The sequence below is a fragment of the Zonotrichia albicollis genome, chromosome 21 (genome assembly GCF_047830755.1).
Source record: "Zonotrichia albicollis isolate bZonAlb1 chromosome 21, bZonAlb1.hap1, whole genome shotgun sequence".
Taxonomy (NCBI): Eukaryota; Metazoa; Chordata; class Aves; order Passeriformes; family Passerellidae; genus Zonotrichia; species Zonotrichia albicollis.
Window position 1 is genome coordinate 4,570,800 of NC_133839.1, and position 24,618 is coordinate 4,595,417.

Below are 24,618 nucleotides of genomic sequence, written 5' to 3' on the forward strand. Positions count from 1 at the left end.
GACACCACTCTGGGCACTGACCAGGCACCCCCACATGGGCATTCCAAGGCTTTTGTTGTGTGTTGTTGCAGCTCCAACCAGGAAAACTAAACTCTTCATTTGACTGCAACTAATCATGATCATCTCCTTCACCCCCACAGCCAAACTCCAAGGCCACCACTCACCCCCAGAGGGCAAAGGGATGGTGAAGAGGCAGCAGCAGTATTGGGCACTCAGATTTTTACACATTGTGGTGTCATGATCCCTCCCTTTGTTTTTGGTATGGTATAACCCTCAGGGACACACAGGCCATAGCCCAGAGCCCTCAGTCATCCTCCTCCCTCTGTCCATCAGAAAAAGGAATTTAGCTTAAAAATTAAGACCTCAGGCAACCTGCACCGCTTTGGAGATTGTCTTACAGGCTGCAATGTTACAGCAAAGTTTTCTGTGAACTTCAGCAGATTTTGACCAGGTGCTGGAGTCCTTCCCAAAGCAGATGGATGTAGCTCAAATGAAGAGACATAACAAAAGAGGGGGAAAAAAAAAGAGAAGTTCAGAAGGAACAATCAGAATTATTTGACTGGGTGCAAATCAGGCAAATAGGTTTAGCTCAAGAAGAAAAAGGTCTCTGTCTGAACCTTGTCCACATCAAATTCTGCACTGTTGTTTGGTTTGAAAACATTTTTGCTTTGAAACTCACCTCTTGTTTATTTGATTTGATGTTAAAGGGTTAAATAACCTGAAAAACTAAACAAAACTATTAGCTTTGGGCTGACTAAACTGATTAATTCAACCCACACTCCTCTCTCTTACCTCTCCAGGTTCGTTGTTCTGCTTTAAAAAGGAAAAAGCAATAGCTTTGAGCTGATCTGATTTTTGTATTTTTTCCCCTCTCACCCTCCCGCACTTTTTGGTTTGGCTACCAGGCTGAGAAATCCATTACCCACAGGGAGCCCAGGCCAGCCTAACCCACATCTGACAGTAAAACAAACCAGATTCGCCATGTCTTTTTAGCCCCTGGCTTTCTTCTTGGGCTTTCCCACACACTTCCAGCTCCCACTGGGACCAGTGGCTAAGCTGGGTGTTGAGGAAGTGTTGAGGAGGGGAGCCTGTAAGAAAGGCTGCACGTTTCCCTCTTTCCCTCCTTTTTGTGCATCCATCTTGAGCTCCCTCACCTCAGCCACATCCCAGGAGCGCCACGCCAGAACTGAATCCCCATGGATGCCCAAGCAGAGGCGACACCACGACAGGAAGAAACACCAGGGAAGCAAAGATGGACTCGATATGAATCTTTAATGCACAGAACAAGCTGCCGGGAGCCTTTCCAACGAAGGCTGCACACGGAGCCACCCCGTCCGCTCGGAGTGCTACAAAAGCCCAGCTTGCCTGCAGCGTCCCGGGCACCCGCCTGGCTCCCTGCCCCGGGACCCTCGCCGGTGTCACCCGCGCCACCTCCTCGGGCGTCCTCGGCCACCACGGCACCGGGGCCCCACGGCTGCTGCCCGCTGGCAGGGCAGGCAGGGCAGGCAGGGCAGGGCAGGGAGGGGATCACCCTGCACCCATCAGCTCCCCTCTGCCTGGCCCTGGCCTCGAGTGGGCATCTCCTCCTCCCAGGGTTTTGGAGCGTGTAGTCCAGGAAATTCAGTAAGAAAAGATTAAAAAGGAGAGGCTTTTTTATGCTGAGTCAAATTAGGTGATTTCTTTTTTTTTTCTTTCTTTTTTTTTTTTTCTTTTCGCTCTTGAAAAATTTAAAAAAAAAAAAAAAGGAAAAGAAATTAAAGTCCAACTTGCTCGTTTCTTGTTTCTCTGCTGTCTTTGTGAGAAAAAGTCCTGTTTGGCCTCGCTGTCCCCTTCATCACCCGACCCCAAACCCCACCAGCCACTCAGCACATCACAAGTCCTCGACTCCTCGGAGTCCCTTTGCCTCCCACAGCTCCAGGCCCCGCTCCTTCCCTCACCGCCCCTTGGACTCCCCGTAGGTGTTGCGCAGCATGGAGACCATCTTCTCCTCGCAGGTGACTTTGGTGTCCCTCAGGATGCTGTACCAGACCACGCCGGGCGGCCGCACCTCCTCGCTGCGGCAGAACAGGTAGGGCATGGTCTCGGTGCGGCTCTGGATGTAGGCGCTGCGCAGCAGCGTCGAGCAGTGGCTGCTCACCTTCTCCAGCCTCCTCAGGATCAGGTGAGCCTTCCTGCAGGGGACAGAGATGGGAATAGAGCAGGGCACGCAAGGCACAGGGGACACCAGCAGCCAGGATTTCTGCATTCTGCCACAGCTCTGTCTTGTGGCAAGAATGGGCAAGACCCATTACCTAAGACATTGTGTTTCCTATTCCAAGTGGAAAGAAGCTCTGTTTTTCCCAAAGTTCTGGGTATACCTACCATTTACCAGCACCAAGACCTCATGTCTTACCCACTGGAGCAGCTTCTGTGCCCTGGGGACACTCTGCCCAGCTAGATTGTCACCACCACCATATGATCCTGGCCAGCTCCAGCACAAGTGCTGGCTCCACCAGCACCTTCCTGCCCCTGTGACGGTGTTTACAGGGGTCCCAGGATGAGGGAAGAGATGAGGATCTGACTCCATGTTTCAGAAGGCTTGATTTATTATTTTATGATATATATTATATTAAAACTATACTAAAAGAATAGAAGAAAGGATTTCATCAGAAGGCTGGCTAAGAATAGAAAAAGAAGAAATGATAACAAAGGCTTATGTCTCGAACAGACAGTCCCAGTCAGCTGACTGTGATTGGCCATTAATTAGAAACATCCAACATGGACCAATCACAGATGCACCTGTTGCATTCCACAGCAGCAGATAACCATTGTTTACATTTTGTTCCTGAGGCTTTTCAACTTCTCAGGAGGAAAAATCCTAAGGAAATGACTTTTCTCTTTTTCATAAAAGATGTCTGTGACATGCCCCTGACTGACCAGCACAGCCCTCCCTTTCCTGATTTCCCAAGTCTGCAGGAGGCAAACAGCCCAAAAGGACTGACACTGGAAGAGTGAGGAAAAAAAGCACAACACATTACGACAAAACAAAATAAACCCATAAGAAACCAAGAATCCCCTTGTGGGAGTCTGCAAAGTGCTAAATCAAACAAAGGGAGGGAAGAGGGTTTACTTCAGTGGTCTGAAAGTTTCAAGATCACAGATTATTTCCTCTCCCTCTGGTGCCACAGGAAATCTCTGGATTCAGGAGTTGGGGATTTCACAGTTGCTGCAGGAATGTAAATTCCTGATAATGATATGTCAGGGGCAGCACTGTCAGTCAGCAAGGCATAAACATGGGGATTATTTGATTATGAAAGCTGAGTGGTGTTGCAGCTCAGGCTGTGAGCTGCTCCCAGCCCAGGGGGAGCATTGGGAGCCTGATGTCTGGACACCAGGGAAGGGCTGGTCAGGGTCACCTCAATGCCACCAGAGAGGGCAGAGATGGTGGCAGGAGACAAGAGGGCATCCTGGCACCCTCAGCCAGCTCAGACTCTCCCTCCAGAGTGGGAACACTGGATCAAAGGCTGCAGGAAACCACTGCTCCTCCAGGGCTGCACATGGAAAACTGTCCCACTCCTCTCCAGGGTGATGTGCTCTGGGTCAGCTTTGAGGGCAAAGGAGGAATAAAGGAAGTTGGGCCTTCCTGGACAACACTCCATGGTTTCCATTTATGGATTTTATCCACAAAGACGCAAGGCAAAGAATAAAAATAAAAATTAGGATAAATATTAAAAAAAATAAAATTATAAAAATAAAAATTTTAGGGCAATTTTAACCTTGTTAGCTACACACATCTATAATAATGATGTCATGGGCTGAGCTCTGACACAACACCTCTGCTCATGTTACTCTCTCCACAGCAGCCACCTGACCTACAGCATCTGGTGCTCCCACCACACACCAAGAGCTGACACGCTCCCAGGAACAGGTCCTGTGCCCCTTGGAGCCACAAATTCCATGATGGCATTAGGTGCTTTTGGTGAAGGCTGATTGATTCAAGCTCAGCTCAGCAGCAAACCAAACTCCGTAGTGATTGTCACTACAGCTGCCAAACTTCAGCAAATCAGTCACTGCCACCACCTGTGCCACTTCCTGCTGGGATCAACCTGCCTGGATGAATTTCTTCTGACCTGTTCCTAAGGTCAGGAGCTGGTGATTCTTCCAGTTCTTCCCATCCTCATGCTGGGAAATTTTCTTAATATCTGCACTGGTTCTTTCCTTCAGGGAAGGGTGAACAAGCACAGGACCCACCTCAATGGATGGATTTTATGTCAGCTGGCCATGCTCAGGAGGAGATCACTCAAGCCAGAGCACCCTCACAGAGGAGAAATCTCATCTCTCTCCAACTCCATAATCACCCTGGTTTATCCCAAAGCTGCTCTACTACCAAACTGGGGTGCTGGCCCTTCCCCAGCCCTTTAGCTTGTTCTTGGGCTGGTGTCCATGGACCTGAACAATGTGCCAATACAGGGAAATCGTCTATTCAGAGGTCAAACAAGCAATCATTGGGTATTCCCCCCAGACTGGTTACTATTCCAGCTTACCACAAGGCCTCTCCCAGCCACAGCAAGAGGGGAGCAATGAGGAGTGGCCATGACCAGCCCTTGAGGAAAACCCTCATGGTGGGTAACCAACATCAACACAAGGAGTGGGTATTTTAGCTGGCCAGTGACCCTCTGCTAGCCCTTCCTCTATTCCACTCTTCCCTTCCTCTATTCCACTCTTCCCTTCCTCTATTCCCTTCTCACCACTTCCCTTATCCTACCCTCCACAGCTCTTCTCACCCATCTCTCACTTTTCTCCCACACAACCTGCCTTTGCCTCCATTTCCCTTGGCCTTCTCTACTTTCCTATTTCCTTACTTGCTCCACTACACTTTAATGATCTCCTGGATATTGCTAGAACTCACCATGCTGTCCTTGCTTCCTTGTATATACTCAGACCTCTTATCCAGGCAAATATTCCTACATATGGGAAGCACTTCAAGGATGGCAAGAAATCCAGGGATCAAACCATCCCAACCTGCTGATGCCTGCTGTGCCAGAGGCTGGGATTCTCCTGGAGCTGTCTCCACACACCTGCTGCATCCACAGCCCACTCTGTGCAGTCAATCCCAGGAAAAAACTCTTTTTAAGGATGGGATGTGGGACATGATGGGCTGGCCCTGTGAGATACTGGAAACACTGAACTGTGGTCACAGAGGGGACAGGGTGATGGGGCAAAGGGAATCAGGCCCCTCGCTTTTGATGCCCAGTGCCAAAGCTGCAGTTTTGATGGGTTTCAGTGCTTTGAGTCATTTATTTTAGCAGGCTAATGAAGTCATGTGTAAATGTTAGATTTAGCTTTCGGCTGTCAGCTGTTCCCTCTTAAAAAAAAACAAGGAGGAAGAGAGACAGAGTGGGTGAGGGGAGGGGTGAGAAAGAGAGAGAGGCTTTCTGGTGAAGGCTGGGTAATAAATTACAGGAGCAGCTCTTGGGCTGCCAATTTAACACCATAAATCAAGGCCCGGGTATTACCCAAGTGCTCCCCACGGAGGGCTGTCGGGTCAGAACGACCACCTTTTCAAATACTGGAAATGAAATCTTCCTAAATGCTGACCAACCTCATCCCTGCCAGGAATTGCAATTTATTGCCTTATTAAAGGGCAGGAATTAGGAGGGGACAGCGAGAGGGGAGTCACTCTCCTGGCTGCCTGTGGCTGGACCCCAAGGGATGAAGTGACCCCACAGCCCAGATGGGGATGTCCCCATGTTGGTGTGGGCCAGCAGTGCCCTCTCTGCCACCACAGGAGCCAGGGATTGGTTCTGGACTGCACTTAGGAGGTGGATTTAGGAGGTCACAGCACAGCCACAAATGATGAAGAGGGGGATTTAAAAATAGTGACAGCTCTAAGCAGGCACTTCCCTCTGCAGTGCCTCGTGGCATGGAGGGGAAGAGGAAATGGGAGGGGATGGGTGTCTGCTGCCAGGGCACTTCCCAAGGGCTCCTGCATCAACAGAGACAGGGCCCTGAGGGCCTGGACAGCCCCAGCTCTGCAAGGATTTGCCAGAGAGCAGGAGCTCCCTGTTCTGCCCCGTGCCAGGGGTGTCCCTGATGGGGTGTTTGTCCCCTCCAGCTGCACAGGGGACAGCCAGCACTCACCTTGAGGGCTGATAGGGGATAAAAATGCATCCAGAGCCAGCCAAGCCCTGCCCTTACTCACCTTGGAGGGAGGTACTAAAAGCAGCATGAAGGAGCCATTAAGGAATGATACCTGGGCTGGAAGGAAGAATGAGATTCCTGAGACTGCAGGGAGGGGTGGCTGCCTGGCTGCTGAGTTCCTCTATGAGGTGGTTTTGTCATAAATTCAGATTTTCCACTCTGCTGAGAACTGACCTGGGTCTTTCAGACCCTTGTGTGTGAGGACAGTGAGTCCAGGACTTGATGGCCTCTTCTTATCACAGCCTCCCATCAGAACATTGCATTCCCCCTTGTAGCAGAAGGCAGCTGCTTTGGAGATGCATGTCATGTGGCCAGCCCAGCTGCCTGCCTGGGTGACTGGCTAGGGCAGGGGACAGGTTGTGAGCCCTGGGCTGATGCCATGCACTGACTCCAGTGTTGCTGGTAGCCACAAATAGGGGCATGGAAAGAAGATTTTAATTTAATTATTTGTTCTGCCTCCTCTTAAAATCCATCCCCAGCTTGCAGTGAACATAAGAATCATCCTGAAAACACAGCAAGAGAAAATAATAGTGAAATTTCCCTGTGGCTGTGATAGGAAGCAGGCTGGCTGCAGGGATCCAGAGGTCTAGATGCACAGTAGCATTAAAGTTCACTGATTTAGACAGATTCTTCTGTCTTGTTGGAACAAATTAACTGTGTGAGATTCACTCAGTGTCTGTGAGAGGAATGGGGGGAGCAGGAAAGGGGCTGTGGTTGCTAGAGGAGATGAGCAGGATGAGGCAAGCCAGGTGTTGAGATGCTGCTGACCACAGAAAATCCTGGTTTAGGGCCACCTATGAGCTAAGTTTTTAATGTCTCCTTAATGTAAACGGTCTGGTTGGGACATCTGGCTGTCAGTGTGCCTTCTTGCCAGCAGCTGTTTGCACTAACCTGTGGCTTTCATGGAAACTGGGCTCACGAGGGCCTTGGTGTGATGTATTTATTACACAGAGGCAGCCGGCTCCCCTCTTGTCGCTCTGCTTTATGAGTGAACGCTCACTGTGAAGCCCAGGCTCATCTGATAAACATTTCAAGGTACAAAAATGCCTGTCCCTCTGGGAAGGAGAGCAGCCTGTCAATTAAAATCCTCTTATGAGATGGCCTCCCTTGGCAAAATAATTTAAAAATAATAAAAAATCCTCGTTGTCTCCTGCTGTGTCAGTGATTCTGCTTCTGTCCAAGCTCCCTGAGAAGCCAGGCTGGATGGCAGAGCTTCTGTCTTGTCGCTGGCTGCCTTGGCTTTTATAGATCCATCCCCTTGGCTGCAGATCACGTATTTCTCAGGGCACAGGAGTGCTGGGAGGAACTCCCCTGGCTCAGTGGGGACAGCAAACAGCAGCCAAGTTGACCAATGGCTCCAGTTCTAGCTGGGTCCTGGAACTGGCAGCTTAAATGTCACCCTGCTGCCCCTTAGCTTGGAGCAGGTATCAGGTTAGGCAGCATCCTTCAGTGGGTTTGGTCTCAAGTAACAGGGGAAATAAAGATATGTAAGAAGAAGCTGATGGCTCCCAGGGATTCAGAAATAAAGGAACAATTGCAAAGGACAAACAAGCCTGCAGTGTCATCAGAGGGAAGGCAGGGAGAAGATGAGAGTGGCTCTGTGCCAGAGGCCACTGAACTACCAAAGAAACTATGACTGAGGTCATCTCTGGAGAAGGACAAGCCCCAGGCCAGCTGGGATCTGTGTCCAGAAGGGGTGTAAAGTTGTGAGGTGTCATCCTGGTATTATGGAGAGATCCTCAGCCACATCCAACAAGCAGATAGGAACAAAGGGAGAAGGAAAAACTTTTGCAGGCCTGTATTACATGTTGGGGAAGATGAAACAGGAAAGCCTTATAAATATGATTGCCTGGCAAAAGATTTTGAGAATATAGAAACTATAAGCGAGATTGAAACGAAAGCAAGCTTTGAGATACCTCAGTTACAGAACAACTGGAAAACAATGGTGTGGCCAGCTGAAGGTGATCCCCTTTTGATGGAACAACACCCTCTGCTTGCAGACAGGCCCAAGGGTCAGAGCAGACCCTACAGCTTGGCAGAAGGGGCCCAAAGAGGAGTTTGTAGGGTTTAAAATGTAACACAGTATGGTAATGTAGTGATTCTTATAGGCTGTATGTAAATGCCATACGATTTGTATCTTGTACTAGACTGGTTAGTGAGAATCAGAATATTCAACACAGAAGAAGATTTATTGTATTGTAATGGGAAACTCGCTCTCTTACCCCCTTTTACTGTCTTATGCTTTTGCTCTCTTACCCTCTCATCCTCTCTCTCCCTCTCTCGGGCCTGCTCTGAGCTGTGGCTGGCAGCTCCCAGCAGGGCCCTGCACCCAGGCCCTTTGCAATAAACCACAAGTTCCAAGCCCTGCCTCCAGAGATCTCTTGTCTCCATCCATCCTGACCCTGCTACCCTCGATGTTCTTACAATTACACCCTTTGCCCCCCACTCCTCAGTGTTTCCAAGCCCCCAGCTCACCCAGTTCAGGCTGGGTGATACAAAGATCACTGAGCTGCCAGTGTCCCACCAGCATTCATCCAAGGACTGAGCAGGACCTGCTGCTCCAAGGGGATGCAGGACAGCTTGGTGAACACCAAAAGGGGGCTACAAGGAGGTCACATCCCCAGTGCCCAGGCAGAGGAGTGCTCTGGGGCAGGGCAGGACACAGGGAAGGGACAGGTACCTGGGCCCCAGCTCATCCTCGCTGCGCCACACGAAGTCCCCAAACTTCTCGTAGTGGGAGTTGTAGTGGTGCTGGACTCGGAAGAGCATGGAAGCAGAGACCTCCATCAGGGTGTTGTAGGCTGTCTGCTGCTCCTTCCCGCTCGTGTAGCCGTTGTAGAGGTTGTAGATTTTGTCAGCTATCTCTGGAAAGGATCAGGGCATGGCATTAATGACCAGCTGAAGGTGCTAACGTGGGAAGAGGAGGAGCAGAGCCCTTGGCTGGGCTGGCAGCTGGGCTGGCAGGTGGGGTTGCTTTGCCCATGCAGGGGCTGATCCTGCAGTGATGCCCTGCATGAGCAAAGCTCTCACAAACACTCCAGCAATACTCCATGAGGGAGCAGAAGGAGGAGAGGCAAAAAGCCACCAGGACAGGCAGACAGCCTTATCCTCCCAGGAAGGGCAGGCAAGCTCTTCCCAGCTTCACCAAACCAAAAGCCCTTGGCAGATATGGTGCTAAAGAATAGGAAGAGATCAACACTTGATCTCAGGAAAGCCCTTCAGCCAGAAATGCAGCACCTCATCATTGTGGTCCTTGGCTGGAGAAGCTCAGATGTGTTAAACAAGAGCATTAACTATATACTGTAGAAAAAAAATCTCTTTTTGGAGACGAGAAATGCACAAAACTGCATCTCCTCCTTTCTCCTTAGTCTCCTGTTTGCTGTTTTTCCATGGGAATGCTTTTCTTATTGAACTTAGACCTAACCAAAATATTTTTCTGTGTGATATTCCCAATGGAAAGCAAGCAAGAAAGAGAACAGGTAACATGATGGTCACTTAGAGGAATCCTTTAAAACTTAGAGGAATCCTTTTAAACCTGAAAGCAGCAAGGTGCTCTGGTTTGGGTGTAAGGACAAGTGGGATCAGTTTCAAAACTGAACAATGAAAATGTGCAAAAGTAGCTGGGCTTTTATCAACATTTCTGTTTCCAAACTGATGTAGCTGCCCCCAGCATCCCTTCAAACATCCAGAGGTGCCCTGCATGGCCCAGCCAGGGCTGCTTCTATCAGGATTGTGGGAAGGGATTGCTCTTATTGCAGGGGCCTGGTCAGACACACAGCACCAGCTCCCACAGCCAGGCATGGCAAGGATGCCATGGAGTCACCACTGCCCAGCCAAGGAGACTTTGCCCCTGGACACTCCTGCAATTTGTGACCCACCCCCAAGTGAGCATCCCTGTGCCCATGGGTGAAATTAAAGGAGCCTTCCCACCGGGAGAGAAGGGCCTGGGCAGATTTGTGGGGGCATAGTGAAGAAAGAAAAATTAAAATCAGCATGAAATGTCTCCTGGTGTGGAACACAAGGCAGCTGGACACTGACCTTCAGCCTTGCTGTCATCCACCAGCGGGCAGGCTGTCCTCAGGGTGACTGTGCTCAGCTCTGAGTGTCTCCCTCGTGTATCCACTGCATACAGCGTGAATCTGGAAGGCAGCAAACAAAAGGAAAACAATGTCTTGATCCCTCAGTCCCACACCACCAGGTTGTTAAGGGAACCAGCCTTCAGAAGAGAAAGGAAAATTGTGGTCCAGGCACTGTCAGTCAGTTTTGGCATCTCAAGGAGATGTGAGATGATCTCTTGGAACAGAGCAGAACCCAGGAACAGGCTACTTCATCCCTGTCTGGAATCTGTGGGGCTCCATTTCCTCTCCCCTCATCCCAGGGACCCCTGTGGGGCTTCACCCTGAGCCCTGCTGACTGCAGAGGGATGCAAACACCCCAGGGCTGCTCTGCCATACTCTGATGTGAACATTACATTACACCATGGTGCTGTTTGTGATCCCAGCTCCCCTCTGGCCCTTCAGGGAGCAGGGCAGTAATTCTTGCTGTAAGTGGGCTCTGTGCTGACAAGTGACAGCTCGTACTCATCCTGTGAACGGCCCTTGAGTTGTTTGCTGCCTCGTTTCCTCACAAGGGTGGGGCTGGCTAAAGGGTGGGAATGATAATTTCACACTTGAAGCTAATGGAGAGCATCTGACAGTAAAATATGGCTTTTGTGCCTGATGGAGCATTGAATAAACAGGCTGTGGCTGCGTGGAACGTCCTGGGATGCTGAGCCCAGAGTCCTGCTCAGGGCATCAAAGCTCCAGGACGAGAATGCTTCTTCACAGCAGGGGTGACAATCTTCTGTCCACTCTCCCAAAGGGCATCAGTTCATGTTTATTCAATCTGAGCTGGGCATGGCAACTCAGGCTGGCTTTGACAAAGTGCAGGGGCTGGTTTGAACCCCTCAGAGGTCTGAGATGCCTGGTGGTGGGGCTCCCAGCCTGAGAAATACCATGCCACCCCTCCTTAGCCTAAGGTAAAACTGACCAGCTCTTGCAAGTGAGTGTAAGAAGTATTATGAAAGCAGCTGAAGATTAAAAGGGATTGAGACCCTGACATCTGTTTATTTAAGTAATGGTCCTAAGTCCTGAGCATCCTTGGGGGTGACAGGAGCAATGCCTCCCTCATTCCCACCCCACACACGAGCACTGCCAGCCCCCTCCCTCCTCCCTGCAGGCCCTGCACATCCCACATGTGGCTGATAAGAACTGACATCTGCACGGTAGCAATTCCCAGCACAGGACAGATTCCCTACAAGCAATTAGCATTAGCTCTCTGCCAATGCTTGCTGTCTGAAAGGATGCCAGCAGACTGCCAAGGAACTCACTTGTGTGCAGGGACAGCTCCCATTCTCACAAAGCTGGGCACACAGGGGATTCACACGCTCAGCTCACCCAAGGAGATGCTGTTTAATCCTTTTGGCATGACAGCATTTTCCTTAATTTACCAGGAGCATTGCTTAGAGTGGGAGTGTCTCAAGAAGGACATACATCCACACTGTGCCACTTCACAAGCACCACACACAGGCTGCTCTCACTGTGGGACACACAGAGCTACAGGGCAGCACACAATTCCATGCAGGAGTCTGACTGCAGGGCTTTGCATCCCATCCTGAAGGTGCCACCAGCCCTTTCCCCCCCTTCAAGGGGAGTGAGGAGTCTCCTGCTGGGAGCAGGGAAGGTTTGTGTCTCAGCAACACCAACAGGGGCACCCAGGGTTGGGCAGGGGTGTTGGGGAAGATGAAACAGGAAAGCCTTATAAATATGATTGCCTGGCAAAAGCTTTTGAGAATATAGAAACTATAAGCGAGATTGAAATGAAAGCAAGCTTTGAGACACCTCAGTTACTGAATAACTGGAAAACAATGGTGTGGCCAGCTGAAGGTGATCCCCTTTTGATGGAACAACACCCTCTGCTTGCAGACAGGCCCAAGGGTCAGAGCAGACCCTACAGCTTGGCAGAAGGGGCCCAAAGAGGAGTAATAGGGTTTAAAATGTAACACAGTATGATGATGTAATGATTCTTATAGGCTGTATGTAAATGCTAAAGGATTTGTATCTTGTACTGGATTGGTTAGTGAGAATCAGAATATTCAACACAGAAGAAGATTCATTGTATTGTAATGGGAACTTCGTTCTTTTAGCTCTTAGCTCTTGCCTTTTACTCCCTTACCCCTTTTACTCTCATATGCTTTTACTCTCTTACCCTCTCATGCTCTAACATGAGCCAATCCCAGATGCACCTGTTGCATTCCACAGCAGCAGATAACCATTGTTTACATTTTGTTGCTGAGGCCTCTCAGCTTCTCAGGAGGAAAAATCCTAAGGAAAGGATTTTTCATAAAAGATGTCTGCGACATTTGCTTTGGGAAAAGGGTGAGCAGAGCTAATGTGTAACCTCTGCTCTGCCTGCAGCAGCTCAGGCTGGCTCCATTAGCTCTGAGGCAATCAGTGGCAGAGCGCTTTCCTTGGAAAACAGAAGACTTTTATCAAAACATAATAGTAATATTCAGCAATTAGTGTCCATTTCACCTATTCCATCACCACTGGGGTCAGGAGGATTGGTTGGGTGTTGAAGCACATCCACCCCTTTGGGTGATGCTGAGGACCTGTGTGAGCCTTTTGACTGCACTCCTCCCCTCTGCCCAGCTCACACAGGAGCAAAGTCACTCAACTGCCAAGAGCATCTCTCCTGGTCAAGCCTGGGTTAAAAAATAGATGTCAAAAAACAAACCCTCATTTCATCTTTCTTTTTTTTTTTTTTTTGGATGATGATGTAAGGGAAAAAAACCAACAATGTAAATGGAAAAACATCAGAATCAAAGTGATTTTGATCTTGTCAAAAATTCTTTTTTTGAGAACAAACCCAACTGCTTTACCTCACCTGGAGCCAGTCCTCTTTCAAGAACCTTAGAGGAAACTCTTTCATCTCCATTCCTTGTGAATGACATGTTTTGGAGTCAGCACCAATCACCCCAGCTGGGCTGGAGGCTGGCAGCCTAGCAGCACACAGCCCCTGCACCTCTCCAGCTCCTTCCAGCCTGTGACCTCAGAAGGTTTTAACATTAATTACAGTCCAAAAGATCACCCTGAAGCACAGCAGTATTAATAGCTCTGTTTTATCGACAGTAAACAGAGACATATGGGGTGAAGCATCGTGCCCCGGAGAGGCTCAGTGACAGGAACAGTTTGAAAACTCGGGGGATGATGGTTTCCAATCTTGCTCTCAAACCACTTGACCACCCAGCCTCTGCAGCAAAACACTTTTATGGCCAGTTAATGGCACTGTGCAGAGTGCTGGGGTTTAGTTTTGTTCTTTTATTCCCGGAAATGGACAATTAAGAGAAGGGAGTGCAAAGACCTGTGTCTGTCTCTGTGTCTCTGTGCAAACCCAGCATTCACATCTTGCTGGAAACCTTCAGCTGATGCAGGCAAGGACCCAATGAGACACCAGTGGGGTGGCCAGTGGCAGAGAGACCACCAGGGCATGGGCATGTGGCTTTAAGCTAAAGGAGGGTGGGTTTGGATAAGGTATTAGGAAGAAATTCATTGCAATGACGGTGGTAAGGTTACCAAAGCAGGTGTGGACTCCACAAGCCTGGAGGTGTTCAAGACCATCTTGGAAAAGGCTTGGAGCAACTTGGGATGGTGGAAGGCATCCCCGCCCATGGTAGAGGGTGGGAATGAGATGAGCTTCAAGGTCCCTTCTAACCCAAACCATTCCATGATTCTGCATCTACATGACAAACCAGGGGAAAATCAAAGTGATCATGCTGAGGGAGGGAGCCAAGCCAAGGGCAAAGTGGGATTCTCCATGGAGATCCTCCTGTCCCACTTAAATCTATTATGGTAGTGTGGGCAAAGGACCAAGCCAGGAACCATCCTCACTGATGAGGACAGAGCTGCACTTGAATAGGCCAGCCCTGGTAATTTGTAAATAAATGAGGCCAAGGAGCGGTTCTGAGACCTCTGGGGTGAAGTCAAAGCCAGGAACTAAAAGGTCTCAGACCTACAGTTATTGCACAAAACCATGTCAGACAACCTGGAATGCCATATGGTAGCTACAATCTGGCAGAAGCTCCTTCATACCCTGGAGATGTTTTGTTTAGTGATAAACTTTCCTCACCACATTTCCTCATCTTCTCCCTGTGCTTTCCAAGGGAGCTCCAGGCTCCCTGCTACTGTCTCACAGCTGATTCTCTTCTTCACCTGTGCCTTCAGTAAGATCCTACACGAAAACTTGTATTTTTAGAAATACTAGAATGAATTTTAACTGAAGAGGTTTCAAAGAGGTCCAAACACACATGCTCTTGGCAGGGATCAGCGCTCCATGCCTGGAAATGCAGCAAATCACAGCATATAAAGTCCTATAAGGTAATGCTGGTTAAATGTTTACTTCTAAATTCCAATCTATTGGGACCTGAAGGAAATTTCAGGGAGAAATGGAAACCAATCAACATTTGCCTCAGGAAATGTCAATACCTTCCTCATAGATTCCCCACCCAGTGTTGGCTGAAGGCTGGGTTTTACCACCAGGCTCAATCAAGATGCTTCTTGGGGAGGAAGAGAAAGCAAGAGGGGGATGTTAATGCTTTGGTTCCTGGAACCCAGTGGCTGTTGAGATTGTCTATTGCATTTCAAGAGATTTAAATACCAGAAAAGAATGCTTCTATCCTTTCTATTTGGATATTTTCTCAATGCAGAGAAAATAACCAAAACCACAAATTTATACAGGCACAATACTCTTAAGGCAGAGAATGAAAGCTCAAAACATGTTACTTATTTATAGACAGCATGTTTTCTTAACTGCCTCTCATGATGCTCATGACGTTTGAGTGCTTTACTCATGATCCTCATTTGCGGGAAGCGAGATAAGGACTTCTGAGCCTGACCTTCCTTAGCTGGGCTGCTGAGTTCTTTATATCCTACAGAGATACCACAGGCATTTCTGGTCTGCCTTGTTTGCTCTTCCTGAGGCCTTTGGGCTGGTGCAGCTGCTCCGTGAGATGCTGTACCACATGGGCTGCATGGGCCGCAGAGGAAGGCTCTGATAAGGAGGAGCTCAATTAGCACTCCCACAGATGCCAAGCCCCCTCACTAATTAAGCATGTGTTCTACTGGGACATGCAATGGCTGTGCTGCCAACCCAGGCTCTGAGAGAATCACAGAATCACAGAATAATGAGGTTGGAAGTGACCTCTGAGATCATCGAGTCCAACCTATGCCCTAATACCTCAACTGGACTATAGCACCAATGTCCAGTCTTTTTTTAAAGACATCCAGAGATGGTGATTCTACCACCTCCCTGGGAAGAGCATTCCAGTACTTTATTATTCTTTTGGCGAAGAATTTCTTCCTAATACCCAACCTATACCTTCCCTGATATAGCTGAGACTGTGCCCTCTGGTTGTGTCAGTGCTGTCCAGGGGAAGAGACCGACCCCACCTGTCTGCAACCTCCCTTCAGGAAGGTGTAGAGAGCAATAAGGAGCCCATGTGAATGAAGGACAGGGCAGAGGAAGGACAGACCCCATGTGAATGAAGGGCAGGGCAGAGGTGCTGCTCTAGAGCCCAGTGTCACACAAAAACACAGCCTCAAGCTTTCCAGAGTGCTGCAACCACCAGATGCTCCTGCCAGTGGGGCTTGGCTTGAGCTTGGCTGATCTGCCTGGGCTTGGTGCCGCGTTCTGCAGCCACGAGACTCTTGCTGTTCACTCCAGCAGCTCGGCAAGGGCAGCCCTGGCTGGGGTCCCACACACAGCGTGATGGATTCTCCCTCCCCTGGCAGCGTGGCTACCACCAGCACCCGTCACGCCGAGCCTGAAAACACAAATCCTGCCCTGGCTGAGGTGTTACATGCACGTCCTGCCATCCCTCCCTGGCTGGCCACAGCCTGTCCGTGCCTCCTGCACAGCCCAGGCTGGCGGGGCTCGCACGCACCCAGCCCCAGCGTGCTGACACTCACACACATCACACCCTGCCTTGCCAGCCCTCCTCGCTTCCTGTTCCAGCTGAAAAACAATGCTGAGGCCTCCCTTTAAAAGCCCTCAGTGCAGCAGCTCTTGGCATTGCCTGCTTCCCTGCTGCCCAGTGATCTCAGCACGGAGATTGGGCACGAGGGATGGGGGCCAGGCTCGGGCTGTGCCAGGACGTGCAGAACGGAGTTGCCAGAATGGTGCCCCCAAACACACCTGGGTGGGAACAGACCCAATGGAGCTGCCAGAATGGTGTCCCCAAACACGCATGGGTGAGAACAGACCCAATGGAGCTGCCAGAATGGTGCCCCCAAACACACATGGGTGAGAACAGACCCAATGGAGCTGCCAGAATGGTGCCCCCAAACACACGTGGGTGGGAACAGACCCAGCAGACCCTGCACTGTGCTCACGGGACACAAACAAACTGTTCTCTGCCATTCTTGCAGTCTGGGAGTGTCCTCAGCTCCCAGGCACCAAGGTGAGGGGCTCTCAGGAGGATTGAGTGGGGAGTGTGTTTCTCTGTCCTGATACCCACAGGTGAGCAGCATTAGACCTTCATCCCAACATTTCCTAGAGCTAAGAGCTAAAAGCATCCATAAATTACACACACAGTTTCCCTAAAAGACTCTTGAGCAGCGTGGGAGCCCAGGGGTGCTGTAGGGTGGAGCAGAGCTTTGGGTGTTTCACCACATGTTCCACATGCCATGGGCTGTGCATGGTCCAGGAGCCACCCACCCACTCCTGCCTCCTCACCATGGGCTTGTGCATCCCCTGCAGAGCCTCCCAGCCACTTCCATTGAGGAACATGGAGCATGGAGCAGGGCTTGCCTGCCAGCAGCTGCCTGGGTAGGCATGGAAAGGGGTGTGTGCGTTTAGTGCAAGCATTCCCAATTCAGAAACCATTAGAATTTAAAAAGAAATCAAATCAAATAAAAAGCAGCCGGTCCACACAAGCCACAGGAATGCAGCTGAGCTTATTGACAAGTCTGTGATTTGAGAAAATTAAGAGAGGTAAATGAGAGCAACTCCCCCCAGTCTCTGCAGCAAATGCTGAGCAGACAATTAGCAGGGGGTGGTTTGGGGAAGGAGAGGATTTCTTGGTCTATTTGTTGGGCTCTGGCTTTGGGCTCACTCATGCCATGGCCATGTCCATGGTGCCAGAGGAGGGCTGGTGCCCTGGCAGGGGACTGACCACACTGCATCCCTGCCAAAGGCCCTGCTGGGGCCTTGGGATTTGGGCAAAGCTTTACAAAGCAGTGGTCACTCTTGTGCCATCTCCCTGGGGCTGGCACTCCCACAAGTGTCTTCTGCTGTTCATTGTCTTTGCTTCCAGCTCTGCTTTCCCATGGTAAGGAAACAGTGGACAGTGCAATCCTGAGAAAAATTCCCATCTTTTAGAAAGCTCTCCTCACTGTTCTACCAACCAAGAAAATCACCTTTTATAACTGAGCTGCTTTTAACCATCTGTGACAGCTGACCTGCTCCCATCAGCATGATGGAGGAACAGGTTAGCAGCAACTGGTGCCACACTGGAATATAAAACCTTGCCATTACACCAAGGCATGGAGTTGTCAGTGAACTGTTCTCACAATTCACACTTCTTGTCTTCCCAGGACAGCAAATGCTGTGAGACTAATCGTTATCCTTCAGCAGATGCCTCCCAACAAAACCAGACCACAGTTGTCAGATGGACCTGCCAGGACATGCCTCAGGTGTCTGATGCCTTTTGGAAGTGGATAAAACAGTGCCCATCAAATACTGGAGGAAGGAGGCAGGAGGAAGGCACAGGCTGCTCTGTACAGCAAGAAGATGTTTGATCAGGGATACCTTGGAAAAAGGGCAGAGGAGACTTGATTTCTGAGACAGCGAGGGCAGGTGGAGCTGGGGACAGGCTTGCACAGCCTGAGGTCCATGTTGCTTTGTGTCAACCCTGGGAAAGTCACCCAGGGTTATCCTCACTGCAAGGTTGCCTGAATTGCAGCAGATGCCATGGCCATGCTCAAAAATAGTGACTGGAAAGCATAGTACTTCTAATGGGGAGGAAGGCAGAGCCAGTGACTGCAGATGAATTACAGGGCTGCAGTGTCACTTTGGTGTCACAGCATCCCACACTGTGCTGCCCCAGGTCTCCAGGGCTTACACCCTTAGCTGTGAGGCCACAGAGAGCCAAAAACTGGACTAGGCAGGTTTGGGTGCTGGTCCCTTCAACCCCTGGGCAGCATCTGCCCTGCACCTGAGCCAAGCTGTGATCCAGATTTGCTCAGCTCCCCCTCCTCTGAGCACTTAATCAACCTCCTTTTGTTTCAGATCCTTGTTAAACAGGATCCAAACAAAGGGTGAAGGGGAAAGAAAGAAAGAAATTAATTAAAAACCCTGACCACTCCTTGCTACTGCCTGGATCTATTGTCTCCCTGACAAAGAAATGCCCAGCAGGGCATTTACCTTCCCAGCCTCAACCATGACATCTCAATTTCCCAAGATTTCCCTCAAAACCCTGTCAATAACCCATCAGAGCAGTGATTCCCATTCCTGCCATGGCTGTGAAAGAAGGCCTTGATGCACAGGCCACCTTCTGTTCCCAAGCACCCTGCTCCTGAATGGTACCTGTGTTGGACAGCCAAGATTCCAGGGGAGCCCCTCTGCCAGCAGACACCCTGTGAGCAGCGGGGCCAAGGCTGCCTTAGGTGAAAATGTTCCACTGGAAATGAGGGGAAAATGCCAGACGGGCCATGGCTTCATCCAGAAGGTGCAGGAATGTCACTGCCACCCTCCTGGCTGCTGCATCCCCATAGGGTCATCATCACCATGCAGCTGAGAGCTCCAACAGTGCCACTGTTCCTCCTTGCCTTATGATCTCCTCCTTTGTCTCCCCGATCCTCGCCAGCTGTTGCAAGAGGCAGATAAAGACTCCCCCTTCCCTCCCTGTCTGAGTACATCCTCCCAGGAGCAGCTTTGCCCCACTGAAGAGGGAAGAGCAGAGCAATCTCTGGAGAGAAGCTTGGAGCTCCTGATGGAGATGGGATGCGGTTGAGAGAGCAGCTCCTTCGCATGGCAGCAGGACAACACACCCAAAGCAGCCACCCTGACACAGATAACATTGACACAGCTGATGTTGCAGCATTGGGGCTTTAGCCCCTTGGCACTCTTCAAGCAGGATTTAATTAGCTTGGAGATGCCCCAGCAGAATTCTGGGGTGTCCCATAGCGATGGGTCCCAGCTGGGAAGGCAGAACCATGGCAGAAGAAGCAGGATCACCATGGAATTACCAGCTTTAGAGAAGATGGACAGATGTCAGAACCCAGGTCAATCCTCTGGCTGTCCTGAGCAGCCCAGACCCCTGCCAGGGGGCTCAGAGACCCTGGTACAGAGCCCAAAACACCTGTGGGTTTGATTATGACCTGTGGAGCAAATTACCAACCTTAGATGAAGATCAGCAAGCCATGACAAACTAAGTAGAATGATAGTGAATTTATCAGGAGGTGAAAAAGTAGATTTTGGGGGTTTTAGAATGGGGGTTCAGGGAGCAAGATGGAGGGAACTGGGTGTGTCCAGCCTTTCTCCTTCTTCTTCTTGGCCTCCATCTTCTGCTGTGATGGTGGCACTTTTGGATTGGTTTAGAGTAGAAGCTCACTGTCTAACATAGGTGATAGGCATTGGGAAGTAATTGTAAATATTGTACAAGTAAGTTTTAGTATAAAGACATAACACCATCCCAGGGGCAGGCAGAGTGCCTGGAACTGTCCTGCTGGATGGACCTCGGCAGGGCAGGAGAAAGAATTTTATGGATAAGAAACAATAAACAACCTTGAGACCGAGAAATTAAGAGCCCTGGCTCCTTCTTCAAGCACTGGGCTGGGAAAAGAGACTTTTTAACATTTCTTGGGGTCACTGTGACAAACTAGAGACCCTGACAGACAGAGGGTGTTTGAGGTCCGTATTTCTTGGCAGTCACCATGTCCCTGCTTTCGTCCTGCTGGCTGTGAGGATGAAGATTTGCAGATGTGCTTCTAAAGGCAATGCAGTAAGAACTGGCCCAGCAATTCCCAGTATTCCCTGTCTGTCTCAGGGTGTGAGGCAAGGTGTTCCCCCCTGCCTGGAAAGGCCACAGAAGGTCCCATGTTAGCCAGAATGTGAGTTGTAACATCCTTTGGTGGAGTGAAGAACCAGAAGGAGGTGATAATAAGCCACTGCAGGCTGGTGCTTTTGTCTCCAGTGAAGCAACAGCAGCTCATTAGAGTCTGTGATGTGCCAGAGTCCCTGTTCTGCTGGAACGCCCCAACAAAGCCCTTGGACAGAGGTCAGATGAGTTGCCTCTGACTCCCTGTGCTGCTGGAACAATTCCTGCTGTGCCACAGCTTGGGTTGGTGCCCAAAGCTGCCAATGAGGTCCTGCACGGGCTACAGAGCATCAGTGAGAGCTGGTGATGGATTGAGCTGTCCTTGGGGCAGCAAAGGAGGGCTTTCCTCAGGCTCTGAATCCCCCATGTCCCGAAGGGTCTGCCACAGCCTTTGCAATGACCATAAATCCCCCAGCTCCTCAGGGCAGGGTGTTCCCTGGCAGCACCGGCATCCTCTCTTCCTCCTGTGCAATATCTGCTGCTGTCCCGATCAGTTTGGGACACCCAGCCCTGTCCCCATCAGTTTGGGACACCCAGCCCTGTCCCCTCAGCCACAGACACCCCACAGCCCCCAGGCCCAGCTCTGCTGAGGATGGGACTTGGAGGGTGAGATTTGCTTTTAGGGGAGGTTTAGCTTGTCTTTGCACTGATCTGTGGGTGGGTGGATTTCAGCCTCATCTCACAGCACTGGTCCTGTGTGCCAGGTGGGTTATCCCAAGAGGGACACATCCCTTTAATACCTTCCTTGGGTCACTTATGGGTTGGCTGCCATCCTCTTTTGTGAAGAGACAGCTGTGGCTGCAGGGGATGAGCAGGAGAGAGGGAATAAATATTCACAAGGAGAGAGAGAATGAAAACTCTTCCTCCAGATGTGCCAAGGAGAAAGGAGAGACAAGCAAAGCCCTGGACCCCTGCAGGGAGCTCCACAATGGGAATGTTCACAGCTAACCATCCCTGCTGCTCAACCTTCCAACACTCTGCAGAGCTCGGCCACCACCGGCCCTGGGGACATGGGCGAGAGGAAGGTTGTGACCCCTGTGAAATTGGGAAATCTCTGCCCCTCCCAACCTCACAGCCCCTCTAAACAAGAACCAGACACTCCACAGCGTGCTACCCCTGGAGATCCCCTTGGTAGGGCTTGTTCTCATTCTCCTGGGGGCTTGGCTTCTATCTGCACTGCTGGTTGAAATCCAGCCTGGGCTGGTGGTGACTTCAAAGGGCAGTGTCATCCGAGGAGCAGTGGGTGGTCCATGGCAAGCAAGCTGATGGCTGACTGCTCTTATAAAAGGCACCACAGTAGGGGCCCTGATTCCAGAGGAAAGGCAGGGGCTGCACTGACCACAGGGAGCAGGGCTGGTCCTGAGGGACACTCACCTTAGAGAACTGTGCACCCCTGAGGGCAGAGCTCTTCATCTGTCCCCACTGGGTTTGTCCCCAGCACTGCTGGCCAGCCCTGGCTTCACCTTCCACAGGCAGCAGTGCCAAACAAAGCCCAGTAATAACGCACAGGAGAGAGGGGCACCCTCTGAGCATCCCAGGCAGGATCCCAATGAGACAAACCCCAGCTGGGCTCTGGGTGCTCAAGGAGGCCCTGCAATGGCCTCAGTGTTGGCACAGAGATGGTGGCAGGCAGGGATGCTGTGTGCCAGCCAGATCTGCAGTGCCCACTGTCCCTGTGCCCCAAAGCCCCCAAATCCAGAGGCACAGGGCAAAGAACTGGCAGTGAGCAGGAGATTCTCACCGGCCCAGCAGGCAGACAGGGAGGGTGGAGGGCAGGATAAGGGGGGCAGGGGGGCCCAAAACAAATAATAAAAACAAAATCCCAGTAAGCATGTTAGAATTCGTTTGAAGTGCAGAGGAGCTTTCAGGCAGGGTTATGCACATCTCCCAGCCCGGCGTGATTTACACATTCCTTGCAAGCAAAGGAATCTTCCCTGATTTGAAGTAAAACAGATGTTTTGGGGTTTTCTTTCCCCCCTCTTCCCCACCCTCTCTTAATCATTTCTTTATTGGAATGATGGCTGCACAGCCAACCAGCTCAGAGCCAGAGCCCTGCTACCCCAGAAGCCAGCACTGGAGACCCTCTGTCCTGTGCCATGGCAGAGCCCTTTGTCATTGCAGTGACTGTATTTGGGAGCTTCCAGAGGTGTTGAGCCAGCCCTGCTCTCCTGCAAATGCTGCTCCAGAGGCACAGATCCCTGCAGGATTTTTCCCTTGTTTTTCACTCTGCAGGATTGTAACTCCTTGCAGCTTTTCTTCCTCTGCAGCTACAGCTGATCCTCCATCCCTGCTCCAGCAGCCCAGGTCCAGGAGACCTTTTAGCCTCCACCATCAGCCCAGGAGATGTGTTTAATGGTGGGACTTGCCCTTGTTCCCACACCTCAGTGTCACAGCTCACCCCAGCTGTGCTCTGTCCCAGCTGTGTGCATTGGGAAGGGCAGTGTGGTGCCTGGTCCATGCCCAGGGACTGGCAGCAGCAGTGCAGCTCACACACCCCAAGTGAAACAACCCAGCACAAGGAATGGTGTTGGGCAGGCTGGAGCTGGGATATCTGTTAATTTCAGCCCTATGTGATCTCAGTCAAGTTACTTTGCCTCTATTTTTGTCACAAGTTTTCCACCCAGGAAAATTATTTGGGGAAGGAGCATCCATTTCCCAGAGGGATGCAGAGCACCAAGTGCAGTGGGGCTTCTGAGTGCTGGTTGATGCTGCAACCTACCAGCACAGCCATGCCCTTGACTTTACACTCAGAACAATAAGTCATGGCCAGTAGCAAACCCATCCAGCTGCCCCATCTTTCTTTTTCTTTCTCTATTTTATTTTTTTTTCCTTTTAAACCCAGTTGTTCTTTCTCAGCACTTCGTTGGTGGCAGGGTGGGAAGGATTTTTGTAACACATTCACGTACCAGTGGGACTCACTCCCATCCCCGTCTGGTACAAGAGATTGCACAAGAGACAGAGGAACAAATGGGGATGAGGAAATGCTGTGTTTATGAGAGGCAGCGCTGTCATCGTGAGCAAGGGACCCCCCGCAGCAGAGCTGGCCTGGGAGCCAGTGCATTTCCATTCTCTCCATTCATGCCTGCTTTCAAACCTCCCTGGAGACTGCAGCCTGGCCGGGGTCCCATGGACTCCCACCCCCCCGCCCATGCTGCCTTCTGTGATGTTTGTTGTTGGGTGGAAAGAGGGAGATGTTGTTGTCTCATAAAAATGATGAGTTGAGAAAGAGCAGCAGCTTTGGCCATTGCATGCACTGCTTGTTTTTCCTCCTGCAGCAGAGGAAGGTCTTCCTTCCTGCATCACATCTCCTTTGCCACGTTCCTTGTGCTCCCCTGCTGCCCATCCCGGCAGGGCTCTTCCCTAAGATGAGTCTCTCATGGACTTTCCTGCTCATGCTGTTGCCTTTCCTTGCTGCCATGAGCCTTCTCCTGACCTGATCAGGAATCCTCCCTCTAATCCAAACCACATTGCTGCCTGATCTGACACAGTCACCAGTAAATAACCTTGACTGCAGCGCTCTGGAAGAGCCAGGGATCCTATATTGCTGCTATTAATGATTTAGGATTGTGCATCATTTGCACATGACACAGAGAGGGTCTCATCCCTACTCCCCCACCCAGCCACCTCCTCCAGGACAGTGCCTGCCCCCTCCAAGTAAAAGCCACCTGGGTGACAATTCCTCCTGTCTGACACTGGTGTGCACACAATGAATGGGAATGGCTGATTCCTGAGCTCCCTTGTGCTCTACAGAGCTCCTACAAACAGGTGGGGTATTAATAAAACCAAAAGTAATTGCCCAGACACACATACTACAACCCACTTGGGTCCCTCTCCCGTCTGCTCCTGCAAGCTCCTGCCTCCCCCTGCTTTCCCCACACACCTCAGTTTCATTATCTCTGATCTGGAGCTGCCCATTACATGCTTTTTGCCAACATAAATATTTAATCCCGGTGCATTGCACAGGAAGGCCCTCATGGAGTTAATCCTTCAACTCATGTTTCCACTTGGAAAACAATTTAGCTTGTGGCAGGGCAGCAGGTACGAGGCAGGGACAGAGCCCAGAGCTGGAGGTGGCCTGGGAAAGCTCAGGAGCTGTGTGTGGGGTGATGCAGGTGGGCTTCATGCTGTGGGGTGGGCTCCATTCCATGGGCTTCATTGTATGGGGTGGGCTCCATTCCATGGGCTCCATTCTATGGGGTGGGCTTCATGCTGTGGGGTGGGCTCCATTCCATGGGTCTCATTCTATGGGATGGGCTTCATCCTGTGGGGTGGCTTTTCTGGAGCTCTTCTTCACTGGGGTGGCT

General features: G+C 50.7%; 1 protein-coding gene across 2 annotated transcripts in view; it reads right to left on the minus strand.

Moving 5' to 3' along the window:
- Positions 1 to 1,676: 1,676 nt before the first annotated feature.
- Positions 1,677 to 24,618, minus strand: part of ASTN2 (astrotactin 2) — a 352,662-nt gene continuing 329,720 nt past the window's right edge. For both annotated transcript variants that reach the window (XM_074556304.1, XM_074556303.1), the window contains 3 exons: positions 10,219 to 10,319; positions 8,861 to 9,044; positions 1,677 to 2,171 (listed from right to left, as the gene is read on the minus strand). In XM_074556304.1, coding sequence (XP_074412405.1) covers positions 1,934 to 2,171; positions 8,861 to 9,044; positions 10,219 to 10,319 — 523 coding nt within the window. In that variant the 3' untranslated portion in view covers positions 1,677 to 1,933. The remainder of the gene's footprint in view (positions 2,172 to 8,860; positions 9,045 to 10,218; positions 10,320 to 24,618) is intronic.